This window comes from Podarcis gaigeae (assembly GCF_964106915.1).
Source record: "Podarcis gaigeae genome assembly, chromosome: 9".
In the NCBI taxonomy this organism is placed as follows: domain Eukaryota; kingdom Metazoa; phylum Chordata; class Lepidosauria; order Squamata; family Lacertidae; genus Podarcis; species Podarcis gaigeae.
In genome coordinates, this window is record NC_139685.1 from 69,384,162 (window position 1) to 69,407,156 (window position 22,995).

Genomic DNA, 22,995 nt, shown 5'->3' on the forward strand with positions numbered 1-22,995 from the left:
TGGGGTGCATGGGGGGAGGTCATTTTTTTAAAACATCAGATTTTATTGATATTTTTAGTGTCTCTCTCATTTTATGTAAACTACATAGCGGTTTGGTCAATTAAACTGTATACACATCCTGTTAAATATATAAATATTTTGGAAGCAGTTAATGTGTACTTTGTCTCTGTTACGTTGACTGGTTGCTGCAATTTTCTTTGTTTCGAAGATGGCATGCTCCTAATAAAAAAGGAATTAAAAGTTTTCCTTCTTCTAAAAGCCTAGGCAACTAATTGCGCATGGGGGCAGCGGCTATAAACTCTTTCCTAGAGATTCTCACCACTTATTGTCCTCTTGGCCCTAGAGTATGGAAGACAATCTTACTCAGCTATGAGTGATCACCAAAGAGAGGAAAAGAGGTGTCAAATCTTTTTTCAAAGAGGGCCAGATTTGATGAAGTGAAGGGCCGTGACCTTTTTTTTAGGATTGAAGTTGTTGAGCTTTTTTTAGGGTTGAAATAGTTGAGCTTTCTTTAGGATTGATGTTGGTTTTTTTTTAAGATTTTACCCCAGGAAACAGACTGCCACAGCGCCCAAATTAAACCAACCGGCAGGCCAGATTAGGCCCCTAAAATGGACTTTGGATATGCCTGCCCTAGAGACTTCCAACATTTTTGCAGACAGGTCTTTGACTAGTCAAGGTGTTTTTAAACTGGCTACAAGCAATGACAAACCTAGACAGCATCTTAAAAAGCAGAGACATCACCTTGCCGACAAAGGTCTGTATTGTAAAAGCTATGGTTTTCCCAGTACAGAGGTACCTCAGTTACATATGCTTCAGGTTACATACGCTTCATGTTACAGACTCCGCTAACCCAGAAATAGTGCTTCAGGTTAAGAACTTTGCTTCAGGATGAGAACAGAAATCGTGCTCTGGCGGCGCAGCGGCAGCAGGAGGCCCCATTAGCTAAAGTGGTGCTTCAGGTTAAGAACAGTTTCAGGTTAAATACGGACCTCCAGAATGAATTAAGTACTTAACCCGAGGTAGTGATGTATGGAAGTGAGAGCTGGACCATAAAGAAGGCTGATTGCCGAAGAATTGATGCTTTTGAATTATGGTACTGGAGGAGACTCTTGAGAGTCCCATGGACTGTAAGAAGATCAAACCTCTCCATTCTGAAGGAAATCACCCCTGAGTGCTCACTGGAAGGACAAATCCTGAAGCTGAGGCTCCAATACTTTGGCCACCTGATGAGAAGACTCCCTGGAAAAGATCCTGATGTTGGGGAAGATTGAGGGCGCAAGGAGAAGGGGACAACAGAGGATGAGATTGTGGGACAGTGTTCTCGAAGCTACCAGCATGAGTCTGACCAAACTGGGGGAAGCAGTGGAAGACAGGAGTGCCTGTCGTGCTCTGGTTCATGGGGTCACGAAGAGTCGGACACGACTAAACGACTCAACAACATAGACATAGCCAGGATTTATGTTATGGGGGTAGGAGTTATGCTAGGGGGTGGGGCAGAACCGAGCTATATCTGACACAGTTAATTAAGCATTTTTATTTACTTGATGGGGGGGGCAGCTGTCCTTCCTCTGCCCACCCCCACGCTGGCTATGCCCATGGCTGCAAATTCATGCTTCATTCTGTATTGTTTCAGCTCTTGAGTGGCTTTTGTTTTCATTTGCTCCTCTACTTTAATATTACATTTTTATCGTTGGTTTTTAAATTGTGTTCTTCTTGCTAACCAACCCAAGTACCAAGCATGTGAACCAACTACAGGACTCATGTCCTGCTTGTGGGCTTTCATAGACATCAGGTTGGCCACTGCGAGGACAGGAAGCCAGACCAGATAAGCCTTTGGTCTGATCCAGCACAGATCTTCATATGCTCCTCTGCTTCGTGACAGCGCAATATATATTTTTTTTACCTCTGGAACCAGTTCTTGTAAGGATTTAAGAGAACCAGACACGTCAAAGCAGAGGAACCAAGATTGAGAAACTGGTTTGTCCAATGACACCCAATTTGTGGACCTGGGATGGGATCTGAATTCAGGTCTCCAAGTGACTTCAAGATCATGCTGGATCTTAGCACCTAGCACTGTCCTAGGAATTTATGCAGGATGAGGGCGTTTAGACAGACACTTGCGTGAAATCTGTCATGGTCAATGTGTCAATGTGCCAAGTTAAGAAACGAAAAGACAGACCAACTGATGAGGCCACTACGGAAGAATCCAGTGGTTTTTTAAAAAACAAACATGTTTTTTGGAATGATGCAATCAGTTCTTATGTTGATTACACAAATGACTGGAGTAACAAGGGAAAGAACAGATTTTGCACACCTTGACTTGGGGGGTCACATAACTTCATACCCTCCAACATTTCTCCAATGAAAATAGGGATGTCCTAAAGAAGAGCAGGACATTCAGGGATCAAATCAGAAACCAATACGGCTTCTGTAAATCTTCTGTAAATCTCCTCCAAAGACATACACACACACACACAAATTGAACAATGACTGTTCATTTATAGTCAAAGGCAATAGGGCAGTACAACTGCTCATATGAACTGAGAGAGGTGCTGCTATGCAAGACATTTTCATAAAACAATTGGCTCCCCAAATATCGGGTTGGACTCTCAACAAAAACTTTTTAAATACATCTTATTGCCAATTGCTTATGCCCTGACGGGAGGACAGCTGGGAGGTCTTGCAGATTAGGACGCTGTCACAGAGTTGCTTCCATAAAAGGGTTTTGTACAGAGAGAAGGATAAAGACATGTGTGCAACACTCAAGTTAGCTGGACTTCTGCCTTTCTTCTTCTTCGTCATCATCACTGTCATCGTCTTTCACCTTCTCCTCCACTTTCTCTTTCACAGTTCTTTTGGGGAGAAAGCGCTCTACTTTTAAATCCAAGCTTTCGCTTGTTGAACTGCAAATGCTCAAGTGTGTCACAAACGGGCCTAGGAAAAAAAAGAAAAGGGGGAGGAAAAATCCAGTTTATCACTTTGGTGCTCTTGCTGACAAGTCAAACAGCATGCGCTGCGAGATCTAGAACACTGATCACACTGTCCTCAAGTTATTAAAAGTGTTGTAGAAAATAGTACAGGGTCAGGCCTAGCCAAAAGTAAAGCACTTTTAAGGCTCTTAAATTTCAGTGCGAGAGATTTAGGAATGTACTAAACTTGCCTATGGAAAATGGACGTCATGTATCGGTTCTCAGCTTGGGCTGAGAAACTTAGCTTTGACCTAAATGCTGTAATGAAATGTGTAAAAATAAAAGTTTGCTGCCGTCAACCGAATTGATATCTGATAGATTGAGCTCTTTCACCTCCACATCTGGCGACAAGAGAAGACCCTGCTTTCATGCTGGGATTGTGAATGTGGCAATCTCCATTACTTCTGTAAACACGGTTATTTACTGTATCTAGTGGCATTGATTGTTGAGCTGGTGTTGTGGAGCAGCTTAAGAGTGTGAGCTGGAAAGCCCCACAATTTCAAAGCTTAGCTCAAGAGAAAAAGGGAAGCAGCAACAGGAGACACAATTTCTATGGGGCACTGAAAATGAATTAAAAACACATTTGTGTTGGGGCGCAGTGATCAGCAGTCTGAAAAGGGGAGTAACTTGCTCAAATTTTCCATCTGCAACAGGGGTAGCTAACCTCTGAGGCAGGGTGAACATGAGAACAAGATTGGGCCCACAAAAGCCTTTCAAAGTGGCCTGCCAGCCCAAAATTTCCTTCCCATAGCAGGTTGGGAGGAAAGCCTCTTCTACACTCCCCATGCAAATTAATGGGAGAGATTGTGCTTACCATTAACTTGCATGGGGAGGTGCACCCACAATAACGGTGAGGATGGGATTATACCCACCCACCAAAAGGCCCTGTTACTCCATGGATCTCTGACTGATGGGAGTGGATAGGATTCTTTCCCCACCCCCCCACCAGCCATTTTCAGGGCGCTGTGGGTTAAACCACAGAGCCTAGGACTTGCTGATCAGAAGGTCAGTGGTTTGAATCCCCGTGACTGGGTAAGCTCCCGTTGCTCAGTCCCTGCTCCTGCCAACGTAGCAGTTCAAAAGCATGGCAAAGTGCAAGTAGATAAGTAGGTACCGCTCCAGTGGGAAGGTAAACAGCGTTTCTGTGCACTGCTCTGGTTCGCCAGAAGCAGCTTAGTCATGCTGGCCACATGAGCCGGAAGCTGTACACCGGCTCCCTCAGCCAGTAAAGCGAGATGAGTGCCGCAACCCCAGAGTCGGCCATGACTGGACCTAATGGTCAGGGGTCCTTTTAACTTTACCTTTAACCTCTTGCATCTCCCCCCCCCCACCTCCTGCCCCCGCCAGCTCTCAAAACTCAGGCCCACCTTGAATGTAGCCCTGAGGATAAAAAACGGTTAGCTACCCCTGAGCTGCAATATTGGGGGGGGGGGGGAGAAATTCTCACCGGCCTTTCAACGTTATTGCTGTTGGATATTCTCTCTCTGTGTGAGAGAGAATCATTTGTTCCAGAAACAAAGAGGAACAGAGGATAAGTTTCAAGAAGCAGCAGAAGGCCGAGATTGTTTTGTCTATGCAAGGACTTTTTCTGCGAGGACTGTTCTTTGGAAATGCGCAGCGTGACAGGAAGCATTGATAACAACGGTTCTGTGTAACTTGTTGTGAGTCTCTTGCTTGCAGTGAGAGAAGCAGAGAGAGTGCGTCTTGGACTTTTGTTAGACTCTGACCACGGCAGAGGTGAATGTCTGTATATATTGGCTACCAATATGCTTCAATGCCTGTCAAGTAAACCTCTATACTCGACTGAATCTTTATGGTGTCCATGAGTGTTTATTGCCTACTTTGTGTACCTTCAACCCCGAAGATGCTTCCAAGGAAGGAGATGCACTGAGATGCAACTCTGCTGAGGATAGATCCTGGCACACACAGGCAGTGAAAGTGATGCCGGACCCAATCCTTCTAAATCATCCATCAGAGGTTGATGGATTGATCCAACAATTGCAAATATCCCTGAGATAATGTGTGTGGAGTGCTCTGAGCACTCTTTAAAAGGTAAAGGGACCCCTGACCTTTAGGTCCAGTTGTGGCCGACTCTAGGGTTGCGGAGCTCATCTCGCTTTATTGGCCGAGGGAACTGGCATACAGCTTCTGGGTCATGTGGCCAGCATGACTAAGCCGCTTCTGGCAAACCAAAGCAGCACACGGAAACGCCTTTTACCTTCCCGCCGGAGTGGTACCTATTTATCTACTTGACGTGCTTTCGAACTGCTAGATTGGCAGGAGCAGGGACCGAGCAACGGGAGTTCACCCCGTCGCGGGGATTCGAACCGCTGACCTTCTGATCAGCAAGTCCTAGGCTCTGTGGTTTAAACCACAGCACCACCTGCATGTTAATGTTTGTTATGTGACTTCTACTCAAGGAGGTGTAAGGCAGAGAACAGAATGGCTGCCAGTCCCTGCCTGGTTTATCTTTATTCTTGGTGCCTATCCTGTATTACCTGGAGAAGGGCAAAGGAACAGCAGGCAGAAATATCAAGGACAATGGAGTATAGAGGCCCCGTATAAATGTCACACCCAACCATGGATTTTGTTAGTGCATGAGCTCGGAGCTTCCACCCTCCTTCTCCGTGCATGGCAGGAGGAGACATGACTGTTCATATTTTAGAATAAACTGTTTGTTGTCGTGTCTGAACCCGGCAAAAATAGTGGTTTGTTCACACCACAGTTTCTTAACAGGCCAGAATACCAAACCACCCTCCCTTGATGCACCATGGTTTGAAAAAAACCACCGTTTGCCAAGTTCAGATGAACAAAATAATAATAATTGCCATTTCTTCTAAAACACGAACAGAAGCTTTAAATCTCTTTCCTTTGCATGCAAGGGGGAAGAGGACACCAGGCTCCAGCGGATTCCTGGACAGATCAATGCCCCATGGTGGGTTGCTCCCTCTGAACTGGATCAAAGGCTATGCTGGTTGAAATTTTTAGAGATGCTACTGGGTCCCAGGACCACCCAGCTTTCTCACACAAGGCCAATGAGAAGATATTTGATAAGGCAGCCAAGTGGAGGTTGCAGCTTTAGTCATTACAGGCAGTGTTGAGGGTGCAAGGGCTGAATGACAACCGTCCAATTAGCATTTATACAGTGTTTCTCGTTTCATCCAGTACAGTGACTTTAAAGTCCCATATTGCAGGTGTGCGCAAGGGCACCCCCTCTAAATTCATAGCCAAGCTGAGGTTGGGACTGGGGATTCCAGCCTAAAGTGTATGTCCTTAACTGCCAACACCATTTCTTTTTAAAAGGACTTCCCTAAGGCAAAACCAAACTGCTTAAATCATAGAAGAGTTGGAAGGGACTCTGAGGATCATTGCAGGAATGCGCAGCTGTCCCATACAGGGACTGAATATATATCAGCACTTGCAAATTTAGGGACATACCCCACCTTAAAATTTTCAGATAATAATTCGTTCTTTTTTTAAAAAAGAGACCAATATCAAAATTTGCACTGGGATTCCATAGGAATCTGCAAAAAGATGGTGCTTGACGTTTCAAAAGCTGCCAGGATTAGGCTGGAGCCAGGAAAACGTCACACACCATTCCAAGAGGATGAGAAAATAGCTTCCCAAAGATTCCTTCTGAAAGGAAAGAAGCAGGTTTACTAGTGTTAATGATATCCTTTAAGTACATCTCTCTTGACACAGCGCTGCCTGTTAAGTGTTCCTTATTGCTGGGCTTGTCTGTGTAGGTTTTTAAAAAAATAATAATAAAGTCATTTCCCCTCCTCGGTGGTAGAAAGGTGCTCCCTTTATTCATCTGTGTAATATAATTAGCTTTTAGTGTCAATTAAGGGACTAAAAGAAAAGAGCAGCTTACCATAGCTCAAAGGTTTGTATTTACAAACGTCTTTAATAACTGCATCCAGATTGGCAACGATCTGATCATTAGGCATATCCAGCTGAAAGAAGTTAATGCAAAATTAATGAAGCAGAAAACATTAAACGCTCCCGGATTAATAAAAACTGCAGCGGCTGGGGTAAATATTTAATCAGAGTTCTGGGCTTTTGTTTTTTAATAAAAGGGGGGGGACATTTTCCTCTCTATTAAAGATGCAAAGTGCCATAAATGCCATTAGCGTCATTAGCTTAAAGATATTCTGCTGTGAAAAAAAGAGATATATTTGTACTCCAACTCAACCACTGTAAATATATAGGTGTATATACCCCCTGCTTAGGCAGCCTGCTATGGGATTGGCTCTCAATATGTAAGTCCTCAGATAAAATCAAATCTGTAAGGTTTAATATGCAACAAGCAGCCTGGGAACCTAGGGCAAACATCATCTCCTTGGGAGTAAAGGTGAGGACAGGAAGGCAAACTGGTCACACAGAAGCTGTGGTCTGAAGTAAATCAGTCTTAATTAAAATACGGATTGAGAGAAAATTACATACTGCACAAAGATCAGCCACAGATTGTAAAATTCTCATCTGCAAGCAAAACTGTTTGTGAACATTCCATAGCATCTCATCAACAAAGGGCTGAGGGCTGACTTTGAGCATCAGAGGTGGCGAAACCACCAGCCCTCCAGGTTTTGATGAACTACATCTCCCATCAGCCCCAGCAGGCATGTAGCCAATGGCCTAGGATGACTAGGGTTGTAATTCCGCAACTTCTGGAGGGCCAAAGTTCCCCCACACCTATCCTACACAAATATTGGGGCAGTATTGTTCAGGAAGAGGTTGAGGCTGGCAGTCTGAATTGGCCCTGGGAGACTTTGCAGGGCGGTCTGCAACATGGAAAACACAAAAACCCACAACACACTTAGCAAACGCAAGCAATACCTCTCTCCCAGACACTTGAAAAGGTTGTAAGGCTGATTTAGTACAGAAGACTTTCCCAATGTAGAGCAGGGCTTCCCAAATTTGGGTATCCACAGCTGGTTTTTTTGGACTACAACTCCCATCATTCCTAGCTAGCAGGACCAGTGGTCAGGGATGATGGGAACGGTAGTCCAAATAACAGCTGGAGACCCAAGTTTGGGAACCACTGATGTAGAGGAAGAGTGAGGGGAGACCAAGAGCATAAGAAGAGCTCTGCTGGATTGGAAAAAGGCCTAGCTAGTCCAGCATCCCATTCACACAGTGGCCAATTTGATGCCTATGGGAAACCCGAAAGCAGGAGCCTTTTCCCACTGGTGATTCACAGCAACTGGTATTCAAAGCCTCTGACAGTGGAGTGCCTTTAGGGATTAAATGGGAGGTACGTCATCCTAGCCCAGCTACTAAATAAATATTTCTACAAAAAAAATGCTTTCTGGTAGGCACATAGGAGAGTTTCCCCTGTGCCCTAGGCCACTAAGAAGCAGCAAAGAGGGAGAACAGCTCTCTCTCTTCCCTCATTTCAGACTCACATACGTGGCCACACTGACAATCTCGTCTTGGAAACTCTGAAGACTTTCCCATATTGTTCCAACTACAGTGGAACCTCACGTTACGGATGGGATCTTTTCTGGAGGCCGGTCCGCAACATGGAACAGACACAGGCCGAAGCACAGTGTCTGTGCATGCGCACGTCACGAGTTAGCGCTTCTGTGCATGCATGCGGCATGATTTAGCGCTTCTGCGCATGTGTGAGCAGCAAAACCTGGAAGTAACCATTTCTGGTACTTCCGGGTTGCCGCAGTACCCAACATGAAAACACGTAACCTGAAGCAGACACAACATGAGGTATGACTGTATATTTCTGGCATTCACCAGATCCACGGGTGGCCAAGCAGATCTGAACACAAAAAAGTTTTTAATATACAGAACGTATTTTAGAAATGCAAGCAGCTGACTCTGTCTTCCTGTGAGTGGAAGTGCCTCTTCTAAGCTGACAGGTCACAAAGCACCAGTACACTGTCAAACAAAGTACAGTGGTACCTCAGGTTACATATGCTTCAAGTTACATACGCTTCAGGTTACAGACTCTGCTAACCCAGAAATAGTGCTTCAGGTTAAGAACTTTGCTTCAGGATGAGAACAGAAATCGTGCTCCGGTGGCGCGGTGGTAGCAGGAGGCCCCATTAGCTAAAGTGGTGCTTCAGGTTAAGAACAGTTTCAGGTTAAGAACGGACCTCCGGAACGAATTAAGTACTTAACCCGAGGTACCACTGTATGTGTCTTGCTCCAGAATTGCTTTTTATTCGTGTGTAGCTTTATTAAATTAGAAGGCATATGATTAAATTAGAAGGCATATGATTAAAGTCAAAGAGGCAAATCCACTTAGATAACTGAGTCACCACCCCCCGCTGCCCAGGGGACTATCCCATAATCTGAGAAATACTGACCTATTCAGTATACAGTTTGCTCCGACCCTGGGCTTTTAGGATAGGGCAGGCTATTAACGTATATTATCAAGGGGCTGCTCCTTGCTAACGTGATGTAAACCTTGCTTTCTGGTGTATTCAGAAAAGAAACCTCTTACGTTAGCAGAGGGTAATGATTTGCAGACTTTTCCCCCCAACTGACTGTCCTGTGGGATGACCCATTTCGAAGTGTTCCTGAAATGCAACGGAGCAACGAAGAACGAAAGCTGTGTACCTGTGCGTACTTTCGGTAAATGATTAACAACGGCTTGAATTTGGCCGGACAGTTGCCAAAATCCCTTGTGAAACTTACCATTCCGATGGGAGTGTGGATGATGTTACCGTTCTCTACTTCATATTCGTGGCACACTTTAAAGAACTCGAGCATCTGGAGAATGTCGTAACTGAGAGAACCTGGTTCAAAATGGGGAAAGAGGGGGGGGGGAGAGAGGTGTCAAGACAAATGCTGCAGGACAAACAAGAGCTGTGTGTCAACAGGCGTTCTTTGGTGAGGCCCAGAAGCGCGTCACATGCCACAGTGGGGACCTGTGTGCAAAGTATCATTAGCAAAGGTAAAGGGACCCCTGACCATTAGGTCCAGTCGTGGCTGACTTTGGGGTTGCGGCGCTCATCTCGCTTTATTGGCTGAGGGAGCCGGCGTACAGCTTCCGGGTCATGTGGCCCGCATGACTAAGCCACTTCTGGCGAACCAGAGCAGCGCACGGAAACGCCATTTACCTTCCCACCAGAGCAGTACCTATTTATCTACTTGCACTTTGACATGCTTTCGAACTGCTAGGTTGGCAGGAGCAGGGACCGAGCAACGGGAGCTCACCCCGTCGCAGGGATTCGAACCACCGGCCTTCTGATCGGCAAGTCCTAGGCTCTGTGGTTTAACCCACAGCACCACCCATGGCCCTTAGAGTATCATTCCCTGGTGCTAAATAATAATAATAACAATAATAGTAATAATAATAATAATAATAATAATTTATTATTTATACCCCGCCCATCTGGCTGGGCCTCCCCAGCCACTCTGGGCGGCTTCCATAGAAACCAAAAATACACTAAAATATCACACGTTAAAAACTTCCCTGAACAGGGCTGCCTTAAGATGTCTTCTGAATGTCAGGTAGTTGTTTATCGATTTGACATCTGCTGGAAGGGCGTTCCACGGGGCGGGCGCCACTACCGAGAAGGCCCTCTGTCTGGTTCCCTGTAGTTTTGCTTCTCGCAATGAGGGAACCGCCAGAAGGCCCTCGGCGCTGGACCTCAGCATCTGGGCAGAATGATGGAGGTGGAGATGCTCCTTCAGGTATACTGGACCGAGGCCGCTTAGGGCTTTAAAGGTCAGCACCAACACTTTGAATTGTGCTTGGAAATGAATGTGAGGAATGTAAAAGAATGTGAGGAATCCTATCTGCACGGCAAAGCCTTGCTATGGCCAACATTTGCAAGTTGAGCAGGTTCCCAATCTAGGTAACAGGGGGAGGAACTAGCGTTCATGTTTACAATCTGCAAAATCTTGCAATGCAGCCCAACAGCTGACCTCCACTTCTTCTCGTCTGATCCCTAGAGGACAAGGGCTCCACTGAGGAAGGGAGGTATCCTGCACCCTTGATCCCTTTTACAATCACTCCTTGCTCTGCAGGATTCTCTCAGCACCCTGACGCTACAGCAGCTAATCACCATTAAGGATTAGGGTTGCTTTCAACTAAATCACAGAGAAACTTCCACACAAGTGCAGTGGAAATTCCCCGTTCCCGCCACATCCCCTGTGTTAAGCCTTTTGCGGGAAGAGTCCTGTGACTCCTAAAAGGCTTAACAAATGGAGGCCGAGGCCTTTAGGCTTCCAGATCTTGCTGAACTACAACTCCCATGGTTAGGGGTGGTGGGAGTTGCAGTTCTGGAGGGCCACAGATTCCTTGCCCCTGGCCTGGCTCCTGTGCAACAACTGCATATCCGATTGTTGTCACTGTTACAATTTGTATAATGCCCTTTATCAAAATATCCCAGGGCAGTGTACAACCTTAAAAACACTTTACAGAACATCAATGATAAAAACGTGGTAAGAACATAATAAAAAGCATGCTGACAGACAGCTTAATAAATCAGCCTATCGATGTGGCTTGTGGAACGTCATCGGGTGTGTCTGCAGCTGATTTCACACCTGCTTTATGGGATGTGTTGAATGTTGAAAATGCTTCCTACAGAAAAACCCCAGACATAAATTACTGGAAAGGAAGGTTAAACTCACGTAAGTGTCTACAGTGTTGTAGCCTTACACAGCATGCTCACTAAAATTTTGACCCTCACCATTTCTGGTCCTTGGGAACCTTTGCTTCAGCATCCCCCTTAGAGGAGTAATCTTGGATGACATTGTCGGCACGCCAACATAAAAATCTGCCTTGATCTCACCATCCAATATCTGGTGGGGAAAGAAGAAAAGATTGTTATGATTTATGTCCCTTTTAGAAATTAAGTCTAGCAAAAGTCAATACAGTGGTATCTCGGGTTACATTCCTTCAGGTTACATACGCTTCAGGTTACAGACTCCGCTAACCCAGAAATATTATCTCGGGTTAAGAACTTTGCTTCAGGATGAGAACAGAAATCGTGCTCCGGCGGTGCGGCGGCAGCGGGAGGCCCCATTAGCTAAAGTGGTGCTTCAGGTTAAGAGCAGTTTCAGGTTAAGAATGGACCTCCAGAATGAATTAAGTACTTAACCCAAGGTACCACTGTAATAAAAAACCGAACACCCAGTTTGCCTCCTTACTTCCTTGCTAGGCCTAAGAAGAGCAAGGAGCGGAGGGGAGAAGAGATGAACCTGTGGTCCTCCAGGGGATTTCAACTTCCACCAGCCCCAGCCAACATGGGCAATAGTCAGGGATGATGGGAGCTGTGGTCTAGCAACGTGGGATGGGCCACAAGCTTCTCATCCTTGCACAAAGGTAACAAGGACGAAAATGTGGGAGCTGCATCCTCTTTAAAACAGGATAATGATAGCACCAGGCCATGCACAACAGCCCTTTCCCATGCTAGTTCTGTTCAGCTGCTGTGACTTAGATAGACCTACATTTCCTTCCTTGTTTTTTGCTACTCCTATACCAATGTCCTTCATGAGATGGTCTCCCAGTGAGGATTCACTTACCCCTCCCATGAAAGCAATGATGCAAATCTATCGCTTAAAGTTCAAAGCTTAGCATCAAGGCCAGAAGTCATAACATTCAGAAGGTGACGATAACTTTTTCAACGGCTACAAACGGCAGCAAGAACGTGTTTCTTACACATAAAGTAGTAAGGGTTTGGTCTACTTAATCAGACACGCAAGAAACCCGTGTTGGAGACAAATATTTAATGATTTGCCAAGATGGCAATCTAACATATAAGCTTCAATAATGCTTAGACAATGCTAGTGCAAAAAGAAGGGCATTTATTTTCATTTGAAAGCAGGAGGGCTGCTTTTTCTTTGCTGCTGCATAAATGACCACAATGTTCATGATCATTCTGCAGCTGAGGCAAATATTTACTTTGTGCACTCTCAGTTCTAGGACAAAAAAAAAAAAAAAAAAGTGAAGCGGAACGGCCTCTATTTTCTGTCTCATAATGTGTAGCTTGTAGGGAATATTACAGTACATTCCCACTCCAACCAGGGACAGCATTTGCTGAAATCCAAAGACAGCAAGTTTCTCCATGTGCAAACTGCAGCACAACTGGATAATAATTTTCAAGACATAACAATATCGTAGCATGTCAAGGTCCTACTCTGGTATGAACCAAAGAGGCTAAAGCAATCTGTATATATAAATATTTTAAATTCTATTTTTTTGGTTCGCAGGAGGCATCCTCATTCTGGAAAAACACCCAACCAAGAAATCAAAATGCTGAATCATTTGTTCTAATCTAACCTCTGAAACAGAGAGATGCAACTATTCAGCTGAGAACACAGTTTAATAATTGGGTTTTTTTGTTTTTTATTATTATTATTATTATTATTATTATTATTATTATTATTATTATTATTTTATGATTAATACTCTGCCCATTGGCCTGGGGTTTCCCTAGCCACTCTGGGTGGTTTCCAGAACATATAAAAACATGGTAAACAAACGTCAAGCATTAACAACTTCCTAATACAGGGCTTCTAAAAGATATCTTCTAAAAGTTGTATAGTTATTTATCTCCTTGATATCTGCTGGGAGGGCGTTCCACAGGGTGGGTGCCATTGCTGAGTATGTCCTCTGCTTGGTTCCCTTTAACTTCACTCCTCAGAACGCGGGAACCACCAAAAGGCCCTTGGAGGTGGACCTCAGTGTCTGGGCAAATATTGGGTAACCCGCCCTGGCATACATGCATCAATTTGAGCCAATAATTAGAAAATTACAACTACATCTTCATTTCAGTTGGCAGAATCCCTTAAAAGAAACATATGCACATACACACAAAACCCAGAAGAGGTACATTTTAAGGGAATTTATAACAGGCTTTAAAATTCTGTTGTGCAACAACTTCAGGAGACCCCTGATGCCACTATATCTCTGCACTTATAAGGAATCTGAAAATATACTTTAGATTCTAACCTTCTGAAGTTGTGGGATCCTGTTTGCCTTCCTAGTACCTCCAGAATTTCAGCAGCCTTGAGTGGCACCACAAACAATGACAAGGGTAGCTATACTGGGGGGGGGGATGTGATCCCCAAAAATGGAGCAGGAAGTGACATAATACAGTGGTACCTCGGGTTACATACGCTTCAGGTTACAGACTCTGCTAACCCAGAAATAGTACCTTGGGCTAAGAACTTTGCTTCAGGATAAGAACAGAAATCGTGCTCCGGCAGTGCAGCGGCAGTGGGAGGCCCCATTAGCTAATGTGGTGTTTCAGGTTAAGAACAGTTTCAAGAACAGACCTCCGGAACGAATTAAGTTCTTAACCCGAGGTACCACTGTACATGTATCTCAGTAGGTTCTGGCAGTGGACTCTTTTGAAGGGCTGCAACCAGGCTGCTTGTAATAATAATACTAATACTAATAAAACTACTACTACTACTAATAATAATAATAATTTTATTTATACTCTGCCCATCTGAATGGGTTTCCCCAGTGCTAGTATTCTCCCGCAAGACAAGAAACAAATGATCAAAAGTGAGAAAGATTAAAAGAACTGATTTCAGATTACGTAGATGCTTTCTACTTTTCTTTAGGTCTTCTCACAGTACTTAATTAACGCCATCTGTTAATTACCGGCTTGATTAATTCAGTCCCTCCTGCAAATGTAGCTCCATTTTCTCTTGCTAGAGCAGCTTGCTCTGCATCCTGTAAGGAAACGAAAGTTCAGAATGAAGACAATAGGAGCACTAGATATTTTCCCATACAGCTGGCGTTTCTTCAAGGCTTTCTTAGGCAGGTGAAGGTGCTGCTAGGTAGGAAATGCAGACCCCCCTCCCCTCTGGCCAAGTTATAGGTGTGTTTTGACTGGGTGACCCCAATGAGCGCACCAGACGTTGGATGGGCACAATGAACATCTTGAGCATGCATTAATGCTTTAAAAAGTGCCCTGGATGGCCAGACAAAGGTCAAGTTAATTGAGCATATTTTGCAGGAATCACAGCACCCAACAGAACCAGGATGATCTGCTGGCTATTTGACAGGTCCACTAGCAGGCTGTGGTTTTCCTTCTGCCCAGCCCCACTTAATAGGGCTGTTGTAAGGGGTTATGGATGAACACCAGTTCCTCCTCCTGTTACCTAGATTGGGAACCTGCTCAACTTGCAAATGTTGGCCATAGCAAGGCTTTGCCGTGCAGACAGGATTCCTCATATTCTTTTGGCACCAGGGAGTGATACTCTAAGGGCCATGGGTGGTGCTGTGGGTTAAACCACAAAGCCTAGGACTTGCTGATCAGAAGGTCAGCGGTTCAAATCTCCACAACGGGGTGAGCTCCTTTTGATCGGTCCCTGCTCCTGCCAACCTAGCAGTTCAATAGCATGTCAAAGTGCAAGTAGATCAATAGGTACCACTCCGGCGCGAAGGTTAACGGCGTTTCCGTGCGCTGCTCTGGTTCGCCAGAAGCTGCTTAGACATGCTGGCCACATGACCCAGAAGCTGTACGCCGGCTCCAGTCGGCCAATAAAGCGAGATGAGCGCCGCAAACCCAGAGTCGGTCACGACTGGACCTAATGGCAAGGGGTCCCTTTACCTTTAAGGGGTTATGGATGTGAAGTGCTTTGAACATTCTCTGATATCACTTCACCCATTCCAAGATCAAGCTCTGGCTCAAGTGTTCTCAGGAACATCATAATCTAGAACACACTGTACCAAACACACATCATGGATGTATACATTTAGAAAACCTTCTGGATGTATCCAAAACGGTGAGATATCTGCTAGATTCTGCAAGAGTGGCATCGAGGCCACTGCCTCAAAACACTTGCCTGACTAACCTATACATACAAGCTCAAGGAGGCATTGCAGCAACATGCTGTAACTCACCGCTGTGAATACTACGACCTTATGGATGTCATCTGTGAAATGGTGAGGCAGACGAACTGTGCCAACGAATGGTTCCAAAGGTTTCTGAAAGGTGCCAAAGCAAACAAGCAAAATTGAAAAGCCTCACATTATTGAATTCAGCAAAATAAATTTACTTAGTTGACAAAGGCAAGTTGATCCAAAATTCAGATATGTGCTCTGTATTTCTTTTCACGTGCACAGAAACATTAAGATTTTTAAAAACTATTTAAAATATACATAAAATGCACGTTAGTCAATAGTCAACTGTTCAACTAGCTTCTATGAGCCGAAGGAAGCCCCTAAAATATCCCTATAATCCTTTTCAAAGATCACCACCACGAGCCAAACATTCTGCAGTGTGTTGCAGAAAATATTCTGGATGACTAGAGGCTTCCACCTCGTCTTTGCTTCTCCTTCCGTTAGCATTTTTGCATCGATAATTGCATTGACACAAATTTAGAGAAAGGTCTCCCCAGTGGAATGAAGGCCCAGGGCAGAGAGGGGCAGAACTCGCAACTCAGTGCAAGCTTATAAAATACAAGTGAAGATATTTCAGCTAAAAATTTTGGGAGCCCTTCTTCGGGCATCATGTCTGAATGAACAACTTAGAAAAATTGCACTGAATGTTTTAAAAAATAAACTAACTTTCAAAGTCCCTGAAATACTGTAATTTCAGTTATAAAGGAAAGTGGCCACTAATACTTGCAAACTATGAGCCTTTTCCAGCGTACCTTCTTCTCCATTGCCATGTCCAGGGTCATATCAATGTATACATGCTGCTTGGGGGAAGTGAAGTCCAGTTGCTGAAACGTCTTCAGCATCTCTAAAGCCACTTCTGCCTCATAAACTGGCCTTTGATAGCACCACGTCAAATAAACATCGTCCTTTGGCTCACTTGGCAAGGGAAATGTGTAAGGGTTCTTTTTTTTCTTGGGCTCTGATTCTGCGGTCTTCTTTTTGGCGTCCCTTCTGGGTTTTTTCTCTTTTCTTTAAGGAAATGGAAGTGATAAATGAAACAGCCCAGCTCAATACACTTACCATAAAAATACATGTTTCTGGTGGCTGGAAGTTGGAACTAAAACAGGAGAGCTGCCTCAATCTGTGGCAAAACATTTCAAGGTGCCTATTATCTTGGGGAAAGTTTAAAAATAAAGTATCTTATCTGAATTAGGATACTTTATTTTTAAACTTTCCCCAAGATAATAGGTTCTCTTTCTTCATTCACACCCAGAAATAAAACCAATTGTCTAGCACTAATCTTCAGCTAGCAGATTGGGACCCGCAAATGTGTCACATCGTTCTCTTATTTTGTTGAGAAGAAAATCTATATCCTTTTTTTTAAAAAAAAAAAATATTATTTAATCATTTTTTCAATACAAACATCAATCGCAAAAGATACATACAACAAAAACCATAATAACAATAATAACACAATTTAACAATTCAGATTTGAATACACTGATTTACCTATGACTACTCCTTTTTTTTTACTTGGGACGCAGGTGGCGCTGTGGGTTAAAGCCTCAGCGCCTAGGACTTGCCGATCAAAAGGTCGGCGGTTCGAATCCCTGCGGCGGGGTGCGCTCCCGCTGCTCGGTCCCAGCGCCTGCCAACCTAGCAGTTCGAAAGCACCTCCGGGTGCAAGTAGATAAATAGGGACCGCTTACCAGCGGGAAGGTAAACGGCGTTTCCGTGTGTGGCTCTGGCTCGCCAGAGCAGCGATGTCACGCTGGCCACGTGACCCGGAAGTGTCTCCGGACAGCGCTGGCCCCTGGCCTCTTGAGTGAGATGGGCGCACAACCCCAGAGTCTGTCAAGACTGGCCCGTACGGGCAGGGGTACCTTTACCTTTTTTACTCCTTTTTAACAATATTTTCCCACCTCTCCCTTCCACTGCTCTGCAATGTAATAAGGACCCTAACTACAATACAAACAACAATTAAAAGAACAGATATGAAAACAATTTTTAAAAATTAAATGACAAGTATGGGGAGATCTTGGGGACCGAGTCCTGCCGCAGAAACAGGCTGGTGCTTGCCTGAACCTATTCAGTGTTGCTATTTATACTTTGATTTCAAGTGTCTTGTCTTTTATTACTAAGTTTAAAAGAAATAAAAGTTATTTACTTACTTTGCAGCATAGTGTCTATTGGAAATCAGCAAACGGGCAAAACTGGGAAGCACTGCAGAATGCTGACGAATTCTGGGGAAAATACGGCTAGGACAATGAGCTGAAACTGTTTAAAGACGGGGGGGGGGGGGAGAGAGAAACCATGCTAATGAGAGCCAGGAATCAGCAAAGCTGCAAACGAAGTTATGTGACAGAACTGGCATTAATAGGCCTTTGCATTTAGTGATTCCAAGGATATATGATTTCTTACCCTCCTTGCACCGTAAGATCCCACTGCAGGTTATAACAATATAATTACACAATTATAACAACAAATAAAACAGTTCCAAACAAAAGTACAGTATAGATTAAATGTGGCACCAAAAGGCCTATGTAAGGTTCAAGACCGAGCACGCTTGAGCTGCCTACATACTTCTCTCCACCACTAGTTTGGGAAGGAGTGCACACACATTAGTCAGAATTTATATTTATACTGCATCTATCCGGTCATTTCTTACTATATGCTGCATTTTGATGAGCTTTGAAGTAAACTAAGAAAAAGAACAACCTAACTGCGTTTTGGGACACAGGTGGCGCTGTGGGTTAAACCACAGAGCCTAGGACTTGCCGATCAGAAGGTCGGTGGTTCGAATCCCCACGATGGGGTGAGCTCCCGTTGCTCAGTCCCTGCTCCTGCCAACCTTGCAGTTCAAAAGCACGTCAAAGTGCAAGTAGATAAATAGGTACCGCTCCGGTGGGAAGGTAAATGGTGTTTCCGTTTGCTGCTCTGGTTTGCCAGAAGCGGCTTAGTTATGCTGGCCACATGACCTAGAAGTTGTACACCGGCTCCCTCGGCCAATAAAGCAAGACGAGCGCCGCAACCCCAGAGTCGGCCACAACTGGACCTAACGGTCAGGGGACCCTTTACCTTTAACTTCATTTTAAGCTGGTAATATGTACACAGCCTTACTTGGAAGTAAAATTTGTTGAAATCAATGGTTTATGCTTCCAACTAGAGAGATTTCTGGTACAGTTCTCACTTACAGTGGTGCCCCGCAAGACGAATGCCTCGCAAGACGAAAAACCTGCTAGACAAAAGGGTTTGCCGTTTTTCGAGGCGCTTCGCAAGACAAATTTCCCTATGGGCTTGCTTCGCAGGACGAAAATGTCTTGCGAGTCTTGCGATTTTTTAGCTTTTTCTCCCTTTTTCTAAGACGCTAATAGCCGCTTAGCCTTTAATAGCAGCTAAGCCGCTAATAGCGCTAATCCGCTAAGCGGCTAATAGGGGTGCTTCGCAAGACGAAAAAACCGCTAGACGAAGAGACTCGCGGAACGGATTATTTTCGTCTTGCGAGGCACCACTGTATTTCTCTGGTCTTCACCGCTCCTGATTGCAGATGGGTGCTCACATATCTGAACATTCATTCATTAAAACATGCCTCCACACAGAAAACGAAATGTCATGTTTGAGGCTATGTTAGAACACATTCTTCCCTAGTCTTCTTTCTGAAAGGAACTTTTTGTGTAGAGGAGCATTCAGTCTGCTGCCAGAAATGATAAAGCCAAAAGGTTTATTATTTCATTGAGAGTTATGTTAGAATCTAGAGAATAACTGTTTTTACTCCAGTCATCAAAATCCATTTGGCTGCTTAGATAGAATGAGTTGATATGGGATGTTTTCCAGGTTAAAGAAGTAACTCTAGCGCTGGGGAGCTCAACCCAACTACCTGAGGGGTGGTTACATTGAGTACACCTATTAGGAATATGGCATGTAAAGTGTGGTATTTAACTCATGCACCATTCTAACTCATGTTCGTATTTTAATGAAACTTATTGATGCTAAAGTTATCAGCCCCAGTTCCGGTGTGGGACCCTTCCAAGTTCAGTGCAAGTTATGGGCCACCACATATAAAAATCATGATTGATTCACCAACTTTAGTCCTTTTAGGTAAGTGACTAAACACAGTGTGCAGCAATTAACACTACCACTCATATGGTATAATGCCACCATAGGGTTCTCAAGAACAAACTACAGTACCTTAATAGTAAAGGTAAAGGGACCCCTGACCATTAGGTCCAGTCATGGCCGACTCTGGGGTTGCAACGCTCATCTCGCTTTATTGGCCAAGGGAGCCGGCGTACAGCTTCCGGGTCATGTGACCAGCATGACTAAGCCGCTTCTGGCGAACCAGAGCAGCGCACGGAAACGCCATTTACCTTCCCGCTGGAGAGGTACCTATTTATCAACTTGCACTTTGACATGCTTTCAAACTGCTAGGTTAGCAGGAGCAGGGACCGAGCAACGGAAGCTGACCCCGTCGCAGGGATTCAAACCGCCGACCTCTGATCAGCAAGTCCTAGGCTCTGTGGTTTAACCCGCGTCCCACCTTAATAGTACATTCCATTAATTTAGGGAAGAGAAACCAAAACCTGCCTCTGGAAGAAGAAGAAAAATCCCAGCAAAACAAAGAGCATCTCATTACGTATTTTTATGTTGTGAACCACCTTGTGATCTCCGGTTGAGCGGCAGTATGCAAATTTAATAAATGACATGAAATGAAAATTCCATTACTATACTGATCCTCACACACATCTTTCCCTACAAGCCTTTCATAAACTTTTGCATGCTTTAAAGCAGTGTGGCCAACCTTTCTTTTGTTTTCTCTTATTGTAAACCGCTTCGAGGTTGGTTGGTTGGTCAATTGAGCAGTGTATAAATCTGATCAACTAAAATAAATAAATAAATGCATTCCATTTTTAAAAAACAATTTTCAATCTTGTACATTTCAATAATTTTACAATCATTTTAAACATTTCAAAACCCTCTTTCTGTGGTTCTTTAAATTTATTTTTGAAAATATTTTCTGCGTATCCAAATTACAACTATATTTGCTCATTTGTTCATCTGCTTGAAACATACTGTATACTCTTATAAAACTGCAGGTTGTTTCAATAATCCTGCCAATGTCCTTATCTGTTTACAGCTTATTTGTAAATAAATGCAATCCAAGCCCTTATTGCTGGAGATAAATGATTCTCTGCCGCCTTTTCTGGCAGCCCTGGCAGTGCAATCCTATATACGTCTACTTAGAAGTAAGTTCCATTTGAGTTCTCTGGGGTTTTGCTTACAAGTGGAGGAGCAGAGGACTCTGCTAACTACGGCGTCTTCTGTCTTAAAACCTCGCAAAAGGTAGACCGAGCACACACAAAAACCAACTCAAAAACAAGGCACGTTTTCCAGGACCGGGAAGCGGGGACGCCTCTGAACCCGCGTGCGCCGAGCTCAATGGGAGCCGGCTCTCGGGAAAAGAGACCCTCGGCCCTAAAATATTTCGAGGAGGGGCTGGGGGGGACACAGAAAGCAGCCGCCCCACTTCTCCGCTCTCACCTGTCCTCCAGCAGCATCTTATCACGGGCGCCGCCATCTTGCCGGGCGGACGGAGGAAGTCGAAGTGTGCAACGGCAAACCGTCCCCGGTTGCCTCGCGAAGCCGGGCAAGGAAGGTTCCGCCCCTGAGGCGACGGGATTAAAGTTCCTCTTCTTATTCAATGCATTTATAGCCCCACCTTTCTCCCCAAGTGGGGATTCAAGGTGGCTTACAAACAATGTAAAGACACCCATTACAAAAGACAGAGATATAAAGGAGCTTAGTTCAAAGCAATAACCAAAATGCACCAGGGCACAGAGCAATAATAATGCAGAGGTACCTCGGGTTACATATGCTTCAGGTTATAGACTACTCTAACCCTGTTCTTAACCTGAAGCACCACTTTAGCTAATAGGGCCTCCAGCTGCCGCTGCACCGCCAGAGCACAATTTCTGTTCTCATCCTGAAGCAAAGTTCTTAACCCAAAGTACTATTTCTGAGTTAGCGGAGTCTGTAAACTGAAGCGTATGTAACCTGAAGCAAATGTAACCCGAGGTACCACTGTACTGGCCTGCAAGCGCTCCAGTTGGAGAACAGCCTTTACCAAAGGTGTCATGGACTTTGATGCTCGAACTCAGGATGCAAGGGAGAAATGTGCTATGAGGAAGGCACGCTTGGCAAATCCACACCATGATCAACTCCTGCCCGGAAACCTCTGTCCCCACTGTGGAAGGACGTGTGGATCCAAAATTGGCCTCCACAGTCACTTACGGACTCATTGTTAAAACTGTGTTTAGGGAAGAAAATCTTACTCGGCTACAGGTGATCCCGAAGAAAAGAAGAAGAAGAAGAAGAACCATTAAAGCTGGTCTTGACTTTTCCGGAGAAGGAAATTGACAAGGTAAGGAGGTGGGGAGAGCAGCAATGCAACATCGTCTAGACTCCTCAGTCGGTAAACCGTGTAGCTCTTAAATGTAGGTTCGAGCACCACTTAGGGCAAAAGATTCCTGCATTGCAGGTGACTGAACTAGATGACCCTCATGGTCCCTTCCAACTCTACAGTTCAATGATTCTTCAGAAATACCATCAGAATGGATGCTCCGTTAACAGGTCTGGCCCACCTATGGGGCAAGGTGATGAGGTTGCCTCAGGTGGCAGGATTCCCTGGCGCAGCAGATCTCGATGTCCCTCTTTGTTTCCCCTTCACCTTGTTCCTGATGTAGACATTCACATCTTTTCAGTGGTGGAAACTATTTTACAATCCCATCAATTTTTTCAATTACATTTTTTCAATTAGTGCTAAAATGCTTTCCTGGCTATAATAATTATTTTTTAACCGGTATTTAAATATTAGTGAAATATTGCTGAAATGAAAGAATGTTATAGCACTATAACTCTTTAAAGCTAATTAAGAAAAAAACAGCAACACTGCAACATGTTCTTTTTCCTAATTAAACGCTTCCACTCTACGCTTATGGTCCATTAAAAAATAATTAGCAAACTATTGCTTAAACCAAAGTGATATGTGTAATGCTGCAATACTAAAAGCAGTCTTACCGATGGCCATCATTCTAGATTAAGATGTTGGTCTGACGCAGGTGAAATATATATTTTTTTATAAATTGTCCAGGAGCACCTTAGAGACCAACTAAGTTTGTTCTTGGTATAAGCTTTTGTGTGCATGTTATCTGAAGAAGT

General features: G+C 44.3%; 1 protein-coding gene across 1 annotated transcript; it reads right to left on the bottom strand.

Annotated features, from left to right (window-relative positions):
* Positions 1-2,482: 2,482 nt before the first annotated feature.
* On the bottom strand, positions 2,483-21,433 carry MRPL1 (mitochondrial ribosomal protein L1). Its single transcript, XM_083756799.1, has 9 exons — positions 21,319-21,433; positions 17,952-18,057; positions 16,554-16,809; positions 15,802-15,885; positions 14,554-14,625; positions 11,630-11,741; positions 9,627-9,727; positions 6,847-6,928; positions 2,483-2,937 (listed from the first exon to the last, which is right to left on the bottom strand). Exons 1-9 carry the CDS (start codon positions 21,353-21,355, stop codon positions 2,771-2,773), a joined length of 1,017 nt encoding a protein of 338 aa, XP_083612925.1. The 5' UTR covers positions 21,356-21,433; the 3' UTR covers positions 2,483-2,770.
* Positions 21,434-22,995: the final 1,562 nt, after the last annotated feature.